Source organism: Molossus molossus, unplaced genomic scaffold, assembly GCF_014108415.1.
Source record: "Molossus molossus isolate mMolMol1 unplaced genomic scaffold, mMolMol1.p scaffold_m16_p_11, whole genome shotgun sequence".
NCBI lineage: Eukaryota > Metazoa > Chordata > Mammalia > Chiroptera > Molossidae > Molossus > Molossus molossus.
Genome location: NW_023425346.1, coordinates 88,997,868 through 89,013,632, shown reverse-complemented (window position 1 = coordinate 89,013,632; position 15,765 = coordinate 88,997,868). Strand labels below are relative to the sequence as shown.

The following is a 15,765-nucleotide window of genomic DNA, read 5'->3' as shown; positions in this document are numbered from 1 at the left end:
AAAAAGAAAGAAAGGAAACGAACAAACAAAAAGGAACGCGGAATCTCACCTACGCGTGCCAGGGACAGAGACTGGCACGGGATGCGGGCGGTCAGGAAGCCGCCGCCGGGGAGCGGACTTTCCCTTGGAGAACCCGCAGCAGCCGCGGCGGGCGGGGCGGGGCGGGGCGGGGCGGGGGGGCGGGGCGGGCGGGGCCGGGGTCACGTGGGCTGGGAGGCCGGCCCACGTCCAAACCCCGGGGGACCCCTCCGAGCGCACTCAGACGCTCCGCGACCATGGAAGCTTTCGCTAAGGCCAAGAGCTGCCTGGCGGCCCGCTTGCTGCAGAATCGAGTGGCTATCGTCACCGGCGGGGGCACGGGGATCGGAAAGGCCATCGCGACGGAGCTCCTGCAGCTGGGTACGTGAGCTGGCCCCTGGGCCGGAGACCCAGAGCCAGGGGTCCATGGAGAAACAGGTTGGCGTAACTTGAGGTGGGGAGCAAGGGGGCACAAACCCCGGTTGGGAAAGTGTGGAGATGCAGAGCAAAGAGGTATATTTACATGCGGCCAAAATTGAAACCGCACTGTTGCCCCAGTTAGCATAAGGAGCCATGTTGAAACATGCTATGGACTTAACCATGGAAAATTAATGTCTTCTGTAGCTTGCCTAATGAGGGGTTAGGAAACAGGAAGACTTCCATTGAACTGGAAAAGGTTGTAACATATTGAGGGGCCACGCAATTTACAGCCAGATACAGGTCACCACCCTAGAGATAACGTCTAGGCCTCAGATGTATTCCAGTTCTAGGCCCAGAAAAGCAGCAAAGCCAGGTGGGCAATGTCAGGACCAGCTGTGAAGAGTAACCACCCCCTGCCCTAGCACTGACCAGTCAGTAGAGCCCAGGACCCTGAAAGAGCACACCTGGAAAACTGATGCATGTTCTGCTGAAAACTACCCTGAGACCTCCCCTAAGATTCCCACCTGCAAGAGAGATATAAAAGGCTCAATACAGAGGACCAAGGTGTGATCTCCCTCTGGGGAGCATGTCTGCCCTATTCCCTTACCCCTTTTCTTCTCCCATTTAAACTCTAAGGGACCCCACCAGACTTGCAACCAGGGAGCAATGGACAACCGGCAGCCGATTCCAGGCTAACCTCTGAATCTGCTACCAAGGCCCCCTTTTCTCCGACTTCTTAGTGAGCTAAAGCAGCCAGCCTAAGCTCTCCTGTTACTTCTATGCTAAGCCCTTTCTTGTTTTACTGTCCTCAGCTTTAATAAATGTATTCTCATAATCACATGGACTCACGTTGTGAATCTTCCCTGGAAGTCAAGAACCCACACTACCGTCTGCCCTAGGCAGACACTCTCAGAGCAAAGTCCCCTGTCCAGTATTGAAGAACTGCAATTAGGCAATAAGTATGTGAGAAAACAACCAACTTTATTTATTTTGCACTTTATTGACAATAAAGTGCAAAATAAAACAATAGTAAGATAGTATTGTTTTTCTAATAAAAATTTGAAACATTGAAGAAAATGGAAGTGTTCATGGAGTAAAAAGGCTAGCAAGAATATAAATTATTGTAAGTTTCCGAGAGGTCAGTTTAAAATAAAAGAATCCATAAGTTTTAACAATATTCATGCGCTATGACCTAGTAATTTTTCTCTCAGGAATTTTCTTTAAGGACAATCAGAGAATATCATAGATTTATGTGCAAGGATGTGGTGAGTAGGGAAACACTGGAAGTAACCTAAATATTCATTATAAGAGAGTTACTTAAATCAATAACAATGAAATGTTATGTCGCTATTTAAACATCTTGCTATTGAAGAGTTGATGTAGACAAATGCATACCTTATAATTAAAAAACAACAAGATTCTAAACAAAATATAACATACCAACTTGGTTGTTAATGAAAAATACAGTATATATGCTGAAAAAGACTGGAAGAAAGTTTACAGCATTGTTAATAGCAACTACATTTTATAGAAATAATTGAATTTTGGAGATTAATCTGTCTTCATTTTTTTTTAAATTTTTTTTTAAAATTTTATTTTTGTTACACGTTTCTCCTTTTTTACCCTATTGACACCCTCCTCCCCATCCCCCCCACTCCATCCCCAGCTTTGTTGTCCGTGTCCATTGGTTATGCATACATGCATATAAGTTCCGTGGTTTATCTCTTCCCTCTCCCCACCATCCCCTCTTCTGAGGATTGTCAGTCTGTACCCTACTTCCATGTTTCTGGGTCTACTCTATTCCTCAGACTGTTATGTTCATTATATTCCATAAATAATTGAGATCATGTGGTATTTGTCTTTTTCTGCTTGGCTTGTTTCACTTAGGATAATACTTTCCCGGTCCCTCCATGTCGTCTCAAAGAATAAGAGATCTTTCTTTCTTACAGCTGCATAGTACTCCATTGTGTATATGTATTACAGTTTTTTTAGCCATTCGTCTACTGATGGGCACTTGGGCTGTTTCCAGATCTTAGCTATTGTAAATAGTGCTGCTATGAACATGGGGGTACATATATTCTTCCTGATTGGTGTTTCAGGCTTCTTAGGGTATATTCCTAGAAGTGGGATCACTGGGTCAAATGGAAGTTCAATTTTTAATTTTCTGAGGTAACATCATATTGTTTTCCATAGTGGCTGCACCAGTCTGCATTCCTACCAGCAGTGCACTAGAGTCCCCTTTTCTCCACACCCTCGCCAACACTTGTTGTTTGATTTGTTGATGGCGGCCATTCTGACAGGTGTGAGGTGACACCTCATACTTGTTTTAATTTGCATCTCTCTGATGATTAGTGATGTTGAGCATTTCTTCATATGTCTCTTGGCCATTTGTATGTCCTGTTTGGAGAAGTGTCTATTCAGCTCCTCTGCCCATTTTTTAATTGAGTTCTTTGTCTTCCTTTTGTTGAGTTGTATGAGTACTTTATATACTTTGGAAATTAACCCCTTATCTGATATATCATTGGCAATGATGTTCTCCCATACAGTGGGTTGCCTTTCCACTTTGATGGTTGTTTCTTTTGCTGTGCTGAAGCTTTTGAATTTGATGTAGTCCCATGTGTTCATTTTTTCCTTTGTTTTTGTTGCCTTAGGTGATATATCAGTGAAAATTCTACTGCGTATGATGTCTGAAATTTTGATTCCTACATTTTCTTCTAGAATTTTTATGGATTCATGGGTCACATTTAAGTCTTTTATCCATTTTGAGTTTATTTTGTGTATGGTGTAAGTTGATGGTCTAGTTTCTGACCCGTCCCGCAGGTCGAGCAACAAGGACTCTAGAGGGGGAGTGAGGATGAGGAGGGACAAGAGACATGAGAAATGGAGACAAGACAGGGCTCTGATCAAGTCTAGTTTATTCAGGGGTAACTCACACAATATATAGGGCAAGAAGCACCTGCTGCCAAGCACCAAGCTTGCCCGAAGTAACAAAATTGACGCCATGCAAAAAGTCTCCCACAGGTACCCCTTTTCTTTAATTTTTTTTTTTAAGGCCGAAATAATACCTTGAGGGGACTGTCTTAGGTCAGGAAACTTGCACACAGTGCCAACCTGTCCGAACCCGTCATTGGAATAGCAAGGCAGCATAAGGCCTTGTTCCTGTCTTAGGTGGTGGTTGGCGATGCGTGTGAGTTTCAGTTGCCCGTCTCTGGCTCTCCAGTCCAGCGCACCAAGGTGATGAGGTTTTTGAGACTCACTATTTGCCAATCTCGGGCAGTCATAGCTTACTGACTCACAGCTAGAGTGAGCTTCTCTGTCGGCCATTTCAAGTCTATGATAGTGGACCTGTATAGGTTGCATCTCAATGGCATCTATCTGTTGCTTGATGAAAGCCATCACCTCATTGAAGAGGAAAGGTCCTAGTGACACAATCAGTAAAAGGCCACGTAAGGGGCCCAACAGAGGGAGAAGATAAGGCAGCACCCCATTTAGCCCGCTCCAAAGGGGGTTATTGAAGAAAAGCTCTTTTAAGCAGCAGCATTCCTGCAAGGCAGTCGCATGGGGGGCCAAATAAGGCCCTCAGGAGCTCGTCAGGGTGTGGAGGAGGCCCCAAACCTCCTTCCACAAGCAGGCAAAGATGCAGAGGTATACCTAGCAGTAAGATTTCAGCCTTCCGGTCCATTCCTGAAATAAAGAAAAAACAGGAAAAGCCTCTCAGGGTGAATTTTCGTTCCTGGAGTTATCTATATGGTTATCTGCTATTCCTTTAACTTGATCAATCTGTTTAACCAGATGCTCTGGTAGCCATCTGGCAGATTTCATTTTCTTAGAGTAAATGCCTACAGAACCTCGGCCCCAGATGAGGACTGGGTCTGGGCCATGCCAAGAGTTGGTTAGCGGATCTTTCCACAACACTGAGGCAAATTGTTTTTGAGTTTCTGTATGCCAAAAGCGATTAGCAGCAGATTGCCCATCAGTGTCCAAATTTAAAAAATTGAGGATAAATAAGGCATGAGAGAGAATATTTCTGGGTGACCCCCTCGTGGGGTACCATTCCCCCTTTTTTATTTTATTAATGGTGATCTTTAAAGACAGATGTGCTCTCTCTACAATCCCTTGGCCTTGAGAGTTGTAAGGTATACCTGTTATGTGTTGAATATTGAGGTGTTTGCAAAATTGGGAGAAGGCTGAACTTGTGTAGCCTGGGCCGTTATTGGTTTTCAATTGCTGTGGGCATCCCAGAACTGTATATGTGGTTAGCATGTGACTGATCACATGTTTTGTGGCTTCACCAGTTTGGAGGGAAGCATAAATGAATCTATATTTAAGCAGTTTTTAACAATTTGCCTAGCTTGTTCCCTACCCATCGTAATGAGATTGGAAACTGATAATATGGCTCAATGACCTTTTTAGGTGTGGCAGGCAAGTGAATCCACATTAAGGGCGCTGTCTGCCAGAAAACAGCGGTTGGGGAGAGAGCAGTCTTACAAATAATAAACTTTAAAGGTTTAGTGTAATCCATAAAGGTGGTTGCTTGAGAATGGATAGCCTGTTCGACTTTGCGTATAGCCTGTTTTCCTTCCAAGGTAAGTTCACGGGGAGATGTAGGGTTGGCATCTCCCTGCAATATATCATACAGGGGTTTAAGTTCTCCTTTACTGATTTTTAAATAGGGCATAAGCCAATTAATGTCCCCTAGCAACTTTTGGAAATCATTTAGGGTTTTAAGCTTGTCTAATTTTAGCTCTAATTTTTGAGAGGTAATTAGGGACCCTCGCATTTGAAAACCAAGGTATGTATAAGGGTCTGCGAGCTGGACCTTGTCAGGGGCTATTTCCAGGCCTTTGTCTCGTAAGGCAATGCACATCATCTCATAGCATTTCAAAACCTCGCTCCCCTCTTTCCCGGCTATGAGGATATCATCCATGTAATGTATAATATACATATTTGGCCAATTGTCTCTAACTAATTGTAAGGCTGAGGCCACAAAGGATTGGCATAGGGTAGGGCTATTAGCCATTCCCTGTGGCAGAACACGCCATTGGAATCTTTTCATAGGCGCTTTGAAATTTATAGCTGGTAAGCTGAATGCAAATCGCCTCTGATCATCTGGATGCAGAGGAATCGTGAAAAAACAATCCTTTAGATCAACAATGACTTTGAAATAACCCAAAGGTATGGCAACAGGTGAGGGAAGTCCTGGCTGTAAGGCTCCCATTAGTACCATAGTCTTATTTACAGCTCTTAAGTCTTGCAATAGCTGCCATTTGCCAGATTTCTTTTTAATGACAAAAATAGGAGTGTTCCAAGGGGAGTAACTAGGGACAATGTGGCCAGCATCAAGCTGCTCCTGTACCAGCTGTTGTGCAGCCATCAGTTTTTCTGCTGTTAGAGGCCATTGATCAACCCACACCGGCTCCTCAGATAGCCATGTGATCTTTTCTGCATGGGTCACAGGAGTGTCAATGGCCCCTATGGAAAATGGCCTAATCCTGCCCTATCAGTCTTTGGGGAGGGCTCTATGGGTTCTGTTATATCTGTATTATTTTTTCCCAGCCCTTGGCCTGGTAGATCAGCCTGCGCATTGCGTTTAGCAATGTCCCTGCAGTTCTCTACATATTCTGATTTCCATAGGAGATAGTCTCCTCCAGCAAGTGTCGCTCGGGCTAATGTTTGCCAATCCCCAGGCGTAAGCCAATTCTCGGCTACTGATTCTAAAATTGCCGTAGTATACGGGGCTGTGGCTCCGTATTGTGCTACAGCAGTGTTTAACTCCTTTATTAATTTAAAATCAAACCTGTCCTTGTGCGTCCACTGGTTCTGTTACTGGAAAAGCCTCTATATCATCTAGCTCTGGTGTAAGTTGCAAGCGGGGAGGGATCTTTGGGACAGCTCCCCTCATGGGTGGCTTTTGATTACCAAGGACTTCAGACCTTACTTCACTCTCCTTTTTAGATTTTCCTACTTTTAGTCCTTCTAATTGGGCTGTGAGATCTTGGTGCTCTTTTTCCAGTTTTATTTGTTCTTTGAGGTGTTCAATTTTATCTCTAAGTTCTTTTCTAGGGTCAAGGACTGGACACACCAGTGGGGGAACACTGGGATTATTACTGGACACGCCAGTGGGGGAACACTGGGATTATTATTATAAGGCGGGGGGCGTTGAGAAACAAGCGGCCAATCAGATCTGGCAGCTTCATCCACCAGTTCATCCCAATTAACCTCCCCTCCGTCAGGAACAGTCTCCAAATATTCTGATAGGTCGGGATAAATAGAGCTTTTAGGCATAATTTTATTCCGAGTGGGCTCGGTTTCTTCTTCCTCATTATCACTATCGAATGACATGAAGTCCTCACATTCTTTACTTTCATTTTCATTCCCCTTTTTTTCTTTCTGTAATATACCCTCGCCATATTCTACTACATTGGCAACGAGAGGATCAGAATGTCTCTGAGATAAAATCTCATCTATTAAATACCAATAAGAAAAAGCAGTTACCGGGACCTTCTCGGGTCCATAAGTCTTATAGTAATCTCTAAGAGCATCACCAACTATTTTCCATCGTTTTTATTCTATGGTTCCCTCTGTAGGAAACCAAGGACAAACTTCTTTAATATAATCAAAATACTGACATAAATGCTTAATTTTCACCTTTACTCCTCGTGCCTTGATAGCCTTTTATAGTCCTTCAATGAACATCTTGTCTTGGCTCAATGCTTGACCCATAATCGCCGTTCACTTGCCCAAGGGGTGCAGACGCAGCAGGTTCCCACGTCGTTCCCTCTTTTCTTTTACTTTCTTTTCCTTTGCTTTCCTTTCTGCCGGCCACTCGAACGGCGTCCTTCACTGGATCCCCCATGCTCGAGCCCCACGTTGGGCGCCACTTGACCCGTCCCGCAGGTCGAGCAACGAGGACTCTAGAGGGGGAGTGAGGATGAGGAGGGACAAGAGACACGAGAAATGGAGACAAGACAGGGCTCTGATCAAGTCTCATTTATTCAGGGGTAATTCACACAATATATAGGGCAAGAAGCACCTGCTGCCAAGCACCAAGCTTGCCCGAAGTAATTCCAGGAAATACTACAAAAGGAACAAAAGGTCAGTAAAGACTGGCTGATGAGTAAATGGTTACTTAAAGAAATGCAAAATGCAGAGATAAAGAAATGCAGAATGCAGAGATATCCTGCCTTGGGGCAGGCAATGGCAGAGCAGATTTTAACAAAATTGACTCCATGCAAAAAGTCTCCCACAAGTTTCATTTTTTTGCATGTAGCTGTCCAATTTTCCCAACACCATTTATTAAAGAGGCTGTCTTTACTCCACTGTATGCACTTGCCACTTTTGTCAAATATTAATTGAGCATATTGCTTTGGGTCCATTTCTGGGTTCTCAGTTCTGTTCCACTGGTCTATATGCCTGTTCTTGTGCCAGTACCAGGCTGTTTTGATTACAGTCGCTTTGTAGTAAAACCTGATATCTGGTAATGTGATCCCACCTGCTTTGTCCTTCTTTTTCAAGATTGCTGTGGCTATTCAGGGTCTTTTTAGGTTCCATGTGAACTTTTGAAGTATTTGTTCTAGTTCTGTGAAATATGTCATTGATATTTTGATGGGGATTGCATTGAATCTACATATTGCTTTGGGTAGTATGGACATTTTAATGATGTTAATTCTTCCAATCCATGAACAAGGTGTGTGCTTCCACTTTTTTATATCTTCCTCTGTTTCTTTTTTCAATGTCCTGTAGTTTTCTGAAAATAGGTCCTTTACTTCTTTGGTTAAATTTATTCCTAGGTATCTTAATTTTTTTGCCGCGATGGTAAATGGGATTTTTTTTTTTTTAGTTTCTCTTTCTGTGAGTTCATCATTGGTGTATAAGAATGCCGTCGATTTCTTGATGTTAATTTTGTATCCTGCTATACTTTGCCAAATTTATTTATTAAGTCTAGTAGATTTTTGATAGAGTCTTTAGGATTTTCTATGTATAATATCATGTCATCTGCAAATAATGACAGTTTCACTTCTTCCTTTCCAATTTGGATCCCTTTTATTTTTTCTTCATGTCTGATTGCCGTGGCTAAGACTTCCAGTACTATGTTAAATAAGAGTGGCAAAAGTGGGCATCCCTGTCTTGTTCCTGTTCTTAAGGGAAATGCTTTTAGTTTCTGTCCATTGAGTATGATGTTGGCTCTAGGTCTTTCATATATGGCCTTTATTATGTCGTGATATGATCCCTCTATTCCCACATTGCTGAGTGTTTTTATCAGAAATGGATGCTGGATTTTGTCGAATGCTTTTTCAGCATCTATTGATATGATCATGTGGTTTTTATTCTTCATTTTGTTTATGTGGTGTATCACATTTATTGATATGCAAATATTGTACCAAACTTGCATCCCTGGGATGAATTCCACTTGGTCATGGTGAATAACTTTTTTGATGTATTGCTGGTTTCTATTTGCTAGTATTTTGTTTAGGATTTTGGCGTCTGTGGTCATCAGGGATATTGGCCTGTAGTTTTCTTTTATTGTAGTGTCTTTTTATGGTTTTGGAATTAGAATTATGCTGGCCTCATAAAACGAGTTTGGAAGTCTTCCTTCTTCTTGAATTTTTGAAATAATTTGAGGAGAATGGGTGTTAGTTCTCTTCTGAATGTTCAGTAAAACTCCGCCGTGAAGCCATCTGGGCCTGGGCTTTTGTTTCCTGGGAGAGTCTTGATTACCTCTTCAATTTCCTTAGTTGTTATTGGTCTGTTCAAGTTTTCTATCTATTCCTGGTTCAGTTTTAGGACATTGTGTGTTTCTAGAAATTTGTCCATTTCGCTTAGATTGTTGAATTTGTTGCCATATAATTGTTCATAGTAGCTGTTAACGATCTTTTGTATTTCTGTGATGTCAGTTGTTACATTTCCTCTTTCATTTCTGATTTTGTGTATTTGGGTGCTCTACTCTCTGTTTCTTGGTGAGTCCAGCTAAGGGTCCATCAGTCTTATTTATCTTGACGAAAAACCAGCTCTTTGTTTCATTGATCCTCTGAATTGTTTTTTTGGTCTCTGTGTCATTTTTTTCTGCTCTGATCTTTACTATTTCCTTCCTTCTACTTGCTCTGGGGTTTTCTTTTGTTTGCTTTCTAATTCTTTAAGTTGTGAGGTTAGACAGTCAATTAGAAATTTTTCTTCTTTCTTGTTCATAGCCTGTAGTGCTATGAACTTTCCTCTCAGAACTGCTTTCACTGCATCCCATAGATTTTGTGTTGTTGTGTGTTCATTTTCATTGGTTTCCAGGAAGTTTTTCATTTCTTCCTTGATCTCCTCGGTAACCCATTCATTGTTTAATAACATGCTATTTAGCCTCCATGTGTTCAAATGTCTTTGCATATTCTTGTTGTAATTGATTTCTAGTTTCATGCCATTGTAATCTGAGAAGATGCTTGATATGATTTCAGTCTTCTTGAACTTGTAGAGATTTAGTTTGTGTCCTATCATATGGTCTATCTTTGAGAATGTCCCATGTGCACTTGAGAAGAATGTGAATTCTGTAGTTTTGGGGTCTAATTCTCTGTAGATATCTATTAAATCCATTTGGTCTAGTGCTTCATTTAGAGTCTCTGTTTCCTTGCTAATTTTTTTGTCTAGAGGATCTATCCAGTGGTGTAAACGGGGTGTTGAATACCCTGCTATGATTGTATTGCTGTCGATTTCTCCTTGGAAGTCCTCCAGAAGATTTTTAATATATTTTGGTGCTCCTATATTGGGTGCATATATGTTTATCAAGGTTATATCTTCCTGTTGGATAGATTCTTTCAATATTATGTAGTGGCCTTCTTTGTCTCTAGTTATGGCCTTCATTTTGAAATCTATTTTATCAGATATGAGTATTGCTACCCCAGTTTCTTTTTGCTTTTCGTTTGCTTGGAAGATTTTTTTCCATCCCTTCACTTTCGACCTATGTGACTCTTTTGTTGTGAGGTGGGTCTCTTGTAAACAATATATAGATGAGTCATGCTTTCTTATCCAATCAACTACTATGTGTCTTTTTATCGGAGCATTCAGTCCATTTACATTTAAGGTGATTATTGATATGTACTTGTTTATTGCCATTTTTGTTTAGTGTGGTTATATTTTTCTTCCTATTTCTTCTACTAATTACAGTAGTCCTTTTAACATTTCTTGCAGTGCTGGTTTGGTGCTAATGTATTCCCTTAGCTTTTTATTTTTTTGTCTGGGAAGCTCTTTATTTGACCTTCTATTTCGAATGATAGCTTGCTGGGTAGAGTAGTCTTGGATTCAGACCCTTGTTTTTCATGACCTTGATTACTTCATGCCATTCCCTTCTGGCCTGTAGTGTTTCTTGTGAGAAGTCAGCTGAGAGCCTTATGGGGGTTCCTTTGTAGGTAACCAGTTGCTTATCTCTTGCTGCATTTAGGTTTCTCTCTTTGTCTTTAATTTTTGTCTTGGTGTGGGCCTGTTTGGGTTCTTCTTACTTGGGGCTCTCTGTGCTTCTTGAACTTGAATGCTTTCTTCCTTTACCAAATTAGGGAAGTTTTCTGTCACTATTTCTTCGAATATGTTCTCTCTAACCCTTGCTCATTTTCTTCCTCTTCAGGGACTCCTATGATGCGAATGTTATTACATTTCCAGTTGTCCCACATTTGTCTTAAGCTGTCTTCCTGTTTTTTAATTGTGTTTTTCTTTTGGTTTTCTGATTGCTTTATTTTTTTCTACCCTGTCTTTTAATTCACTGATCTGGTCCCCCGCTTCCTCTACTCTGCTGTTTAGACCTTCCAGTGTGTTCTTTATTTCTGATATGTCATTCTTGATTTTTTTCTTGGTGGTTTTTAACTTCCAATTGGTTGATTTTCAATATCTCTATGTCCTTACTCATGCTGTTGAGCTTCCTCAAGATCATGGCTCTGAATTCCAGCTCTGTTAACTTGCCTAACCGTTGCACATTTATCTCATCTTTGATAGAGGTCTCTTGTTCTTTCATTTGGCTTTTGTTTCTGTGTTTCACCATTTTGGCTATCACAGTGGGCTTTGGAGCCTGCCAAGTTTTCCCTGTGGGTGTTGGTGTTCTGCTGTTTGTGGCTCCCTCCCTGGTTTTAGATAAGTGAGGGAGGACCCACGTTAAATGCCATTATCAAGTCTTACTTTCCTGGTTAGAGTTGCTAGCCTAGGAATGGTACAGTTATCCTCTAGCTTTTTGCCTAGAGGTTATCAGTAGCGATTAATTGAAGAGTTTTGCCTTGTCAGTTGAATGAAAAACTCTCTCAGGTGCTCAGCATAAGGGTATTTCCCAAGGGTGGGGCAGATGCTGGTTGTTAGTAAGCCTCAATTTGCATTTCTCTTTATTTTATTTTATTTATTTTTTATTTTTTTATCCTCACCCGAGGACATTTCTCCATTTTTTTTTTTTTTAATTCAGATAGAGTGGGAGGGAGAGAGAGGAAGAGAGAGAGAGAGAAACACATTGAGAAACACATGTGAAAGGAACACATCGAGTGGCTGTCACCCGCATGACGAACTGGGACCCAGGACAAACTGCAACTGAAGTACGTGCCCTTAGCGGGAACCGAACCCGGATCTCTCTGGACCACAGGCTGATGCTCCAACTGCTGAGCCAAATCTGAGCCAAACTGGCCAGGGCCTCAATTATGCATTTCAGTTGCCCACAGGGTGGGGTTGAATCCCCAAGGGAGGGGCTGCTGCCTTTCCCAAGACCCCTGGGAAGGAGCAAGGTGGCCACCGTTTTGCATGGCTGCAACTCTGCAAAAGCTCTGAGCCCCTTCCAAATCCCGAGTGTCCCCACACAGTTCCAGTCCAGTCTGCCCTCCCTCTGCCGGAGCCCAAGGTGAGTGGCTGTGGCTATTTTAGCGTCTGTCCCGGCTCTGCGCTGTGGGGCCGCTTGGGAGTTTAACTCGAGTGCGCAGCTTACAGCTAAGGCGGCTGCTGTGTGTGGGCTCCCAGCCTCCCTCTTGTGCCTCTTCAATCCTACCAGGATCGAGTCAGTATCCCTGGGTATATGATCCTCGCAAGCTCCTTTTCTGATGTTTTTCCCGTCGATTTGTCTGTGTTTTAGTTGTAATTCCAGTTTGGTCCTGGGAGATGGTCCGTGTAGCTTCTGTTCACTCCGCTGCCACTTTAGAATCCTGTCTTCATTTGTATTTTCAATCCTCATGCAAGGATATGTTTATTGACTTTTTAAGGAGGAAGGAAGGGAAAAGGAGAGAGAGAGAGAGAAACATAGATGTGAGAAAGAAACATCTATCAGTTGCCTTCCATACAAAGCCCCAATCAGGGATGGAACCCACAACCTAGGTATGTGCCCTGACTGGGAACTGAACCCACAACCTTTTGGTGCATGGGATGACTCTCCAACCAACTAAGTCAGGATAAACTGTCTTCATTTAAAAGAACTGTTATGCCCAGCCAGTGTGGCTCAGTGGTTGAGCAGCAACCCGTCATTTAAAAGAACTGTTATGCCCAGCCAGTGTGGCCCAGTGGTTGAGCAGCAACCCGTCATTTAAAAGAACTGTTATGCCCAGCCAGTGTGGCTCAGTGGTTGAGCAGCAACCCGTGCACTAAGAGTTTGATTCCCGGTCAGGGCACACACACAGGTTGTGGGCCAAATCCCCGGTGAGGGGCATGCAGGAGGCGGTCAATCAACATTTTCTGCTATTGATGTTTCTATCTCTCTCTCTTCCTCTCCCTTTCAAATCAGTAAAGAAAAAAAAAATTGTCATGAACATGTAAATTGCCTCTGCTTACCATTGTGTTTCTAATGCCTGTCACATAGTATGAAGTGAAACATGAAACTAAAAAAATGTGCCCTGGCCAGTTTGGCTCAGCGGTTAGAGCGTCGGCCTGTGGTCCAGAGAGACCTGAGTTTGGTTCCCGCTAAGGGCACGTACCTTGGTTGCAGTTTGTCTCCTGCCTTGGTTGGGTCGCGTGGGTGGCAGCCACTCGATGTGTCCCTTTCATGTTGATGTTTCTCTCTCTTCCTCTTTCTCTCTCCCACTCTATCTGAACAGAAACGAAAATATGCCCTTGGGTGAGGATTAAAAAAAAAAAAGAAACTAAAAAAATGAAAATATATATCTTTTTAATGAGGAAAATGGGAAATTAATATTTCTTATCTGGCCCTGGCACAGCATCATCACCTTTATTGCCCATTCCACTCACAGTACCAAACTCTATGCTCTTTCAGGAAAATCAACAGGAAAAACAGAATCATTCATTTTACGTGAAGGTCCGATATCAGGCTTCACAACAGACTGTTAGATCCTTGTTCAACCTTACAGAACACTTTGTGGCTTTTCATATATTTGAATTTACTGCCTGTATGGCAAGTTTGCATTGGCCAAACATTAGATTTGCATCGACAGGCTGGATTTTTATTCAGGCAGATGAAACAACAGGACAATAATCTACTACAATCTCGTGGAGCCATGGATCCTTTCGAGATTCCAATGAAAGAGATCAGTGCCTTCCCAAAAATATTTTGTATACTTAGAAAAACCCCATATACAGAATGTTGTTGTATTGGAAATGGATTTCCTTCAGTGAATCAATCTACAAATAATTTTTACTATGACTTTCTAAGCTTTATTTTATTTTTATGCCAGAATTAATGGCTACTTCCTAAAAATTGTTATAAGCCCAACTTGGGCCAATAAAATGTTAGCCAATTCTGTTTCCAGCGAGGAGGCTATTTGTTTGGTTTGAATTACGAGTTGAATTTTCGACATGCTTTTAAAAATGCTGATTGGTGTGTTGTCCTGCATATCTAAGTGATCTTGACTATTCCTTTTCCCAAAGGATGCTAAAAGTCCTACCTCACAAGAGTAGGATATCATGAACAGGATTGGAACCACTGTTTGACAGATGCTGTTAGACAGGAATCCTGATTCCATCAAGGAATATCTAAGATCATTCTCGTTGAGTTCAAGTCAGTTCCCTTTCTTTGCCTTTGAGGCATTCACTCTGTTTCTGTGACACAGCAGAAGTTAGGTAGGGTGGATAAAGTGAAAGTAATAAATCGTGAGGGAAGACAGACTTCTTGCTCTGGTGCCTAAGCTTGTTATGGTCTCAACCTATCAATAACCAATGCTGAGCTTGGCCTGGCCGTTGTGGTTCTTACCGTGATCACAAGACACCCTTCAGTAATAGCCATCAGGAAACTTTGGAAAAATAAAGGTTTATTACTTACAGGAGCTAGAAATTACACAGTTCCCCTGGGGCCGCACAGTGAGGACACCATGGCGGTGGGGGGTGGGCATGGACCTGGGGTTCTATTTGTATTGGAGTCAAGGATCGGGACCCAGGTTCCATGGGCTCACTCTCTATTGGTAAATATAAAACCCAAGAATGGGGCCCTGGCCTGTGTGACTCATTGGTTGGAGTGTCATTCGTGCACTGAAAGGTTGTGGGTTCAATGCCTGGTAAAGGCACATACCTGGGCTTCGGGTTGCAGGTTTGTTCCTCAGGGAGTATGCTGGAGGCAACTGATTGATGTTTCTCTTTTCTCTTTCCTCCCTCTCCTCTCCCTCCCGCTCTCCCCTTGCAACCAGGGGAGCAATGGAAGGCAGCGGCTCTTCCCAGGCTAACCCCGAACCTGTTTCCCAGGCCCCCCTTTCTCTGACTTCCCAATGAGCTGAAGCAGCCAGCCTTGTGTTGCTGTCCTCAGCTTTTTTTTTTAACCCTCACCTGAGGATATGTTTCCATTGATTTTCAGATAGAGTGGGAGGGAGAAAGAGAGAGAAACATCGGTATGAGAGAGATACATCGATTTATACTGTCCTGCTGGACCCCAACCAGGCTGGTGATCGAAATGCAACCAAGGTACATGCCCTTGACCAGAATTGAACCCGTGACTCTTTGGTACCACACTCCAACCACTGAGCCAAACCCTCCAGGGCTGTCCTCAGCTTTAGTAATCATACCCTTACACCACCTGGACTTATACTGTGAACTCTTTCCTGCAGAACGTCAAGAACCCACACTATCGATCTGCCCCAGGTAGACACTCTCAGGGCCAAGTCCCTTGTCTGATAATGAAGAAATACAATTAGGCAATTAGTACATGAGAAAATAATATTGACTATAAGATCATATCATTTTTCTAATAAAATTTTAAAACATTGAAGAAAATGAAAGTGTTGATGGAGAAAAAAGGCTGTCAAGAATATAAATTATCACAAGCTTCCTAGAGGTCAATTTGAAAAAAAGAATTCAGAAGTTTTAACAATATTCATGCTCTATGATGTAGTAATTTTTCTCTCACTAATTTACTTTAAGGACAATCAGAGACAAGCACAGATTTATGTACAGGAT

The 15,765-nt window shown here is 42.4% G+C and overlaps 1 protein-coding gene across 1 annotated transcript in view; it reads left to right on the top strand.

The window, feature by feature from the left end:
• The first annotated feature begins 227 nt into the window (after positions 1-227).
• PECR (peroxisomal trans-2-enoyl-CoA reductase) overlaps positions 228-15,765 on the top strand; it is a 49,476-nt gene continuing 33,938 nt past the window's right edge. Inside the window, exon 1 of the mRNA XM_036254824.1 lies at positions 228-399. Coding sequence (XP_036110717.1) covers positions 276-399 — 124 coding nt within the window. The 5' untranslated portion in view covers positions 228-275. The remainder of the gene's footprint in view (positions 400-15,765) is intronic.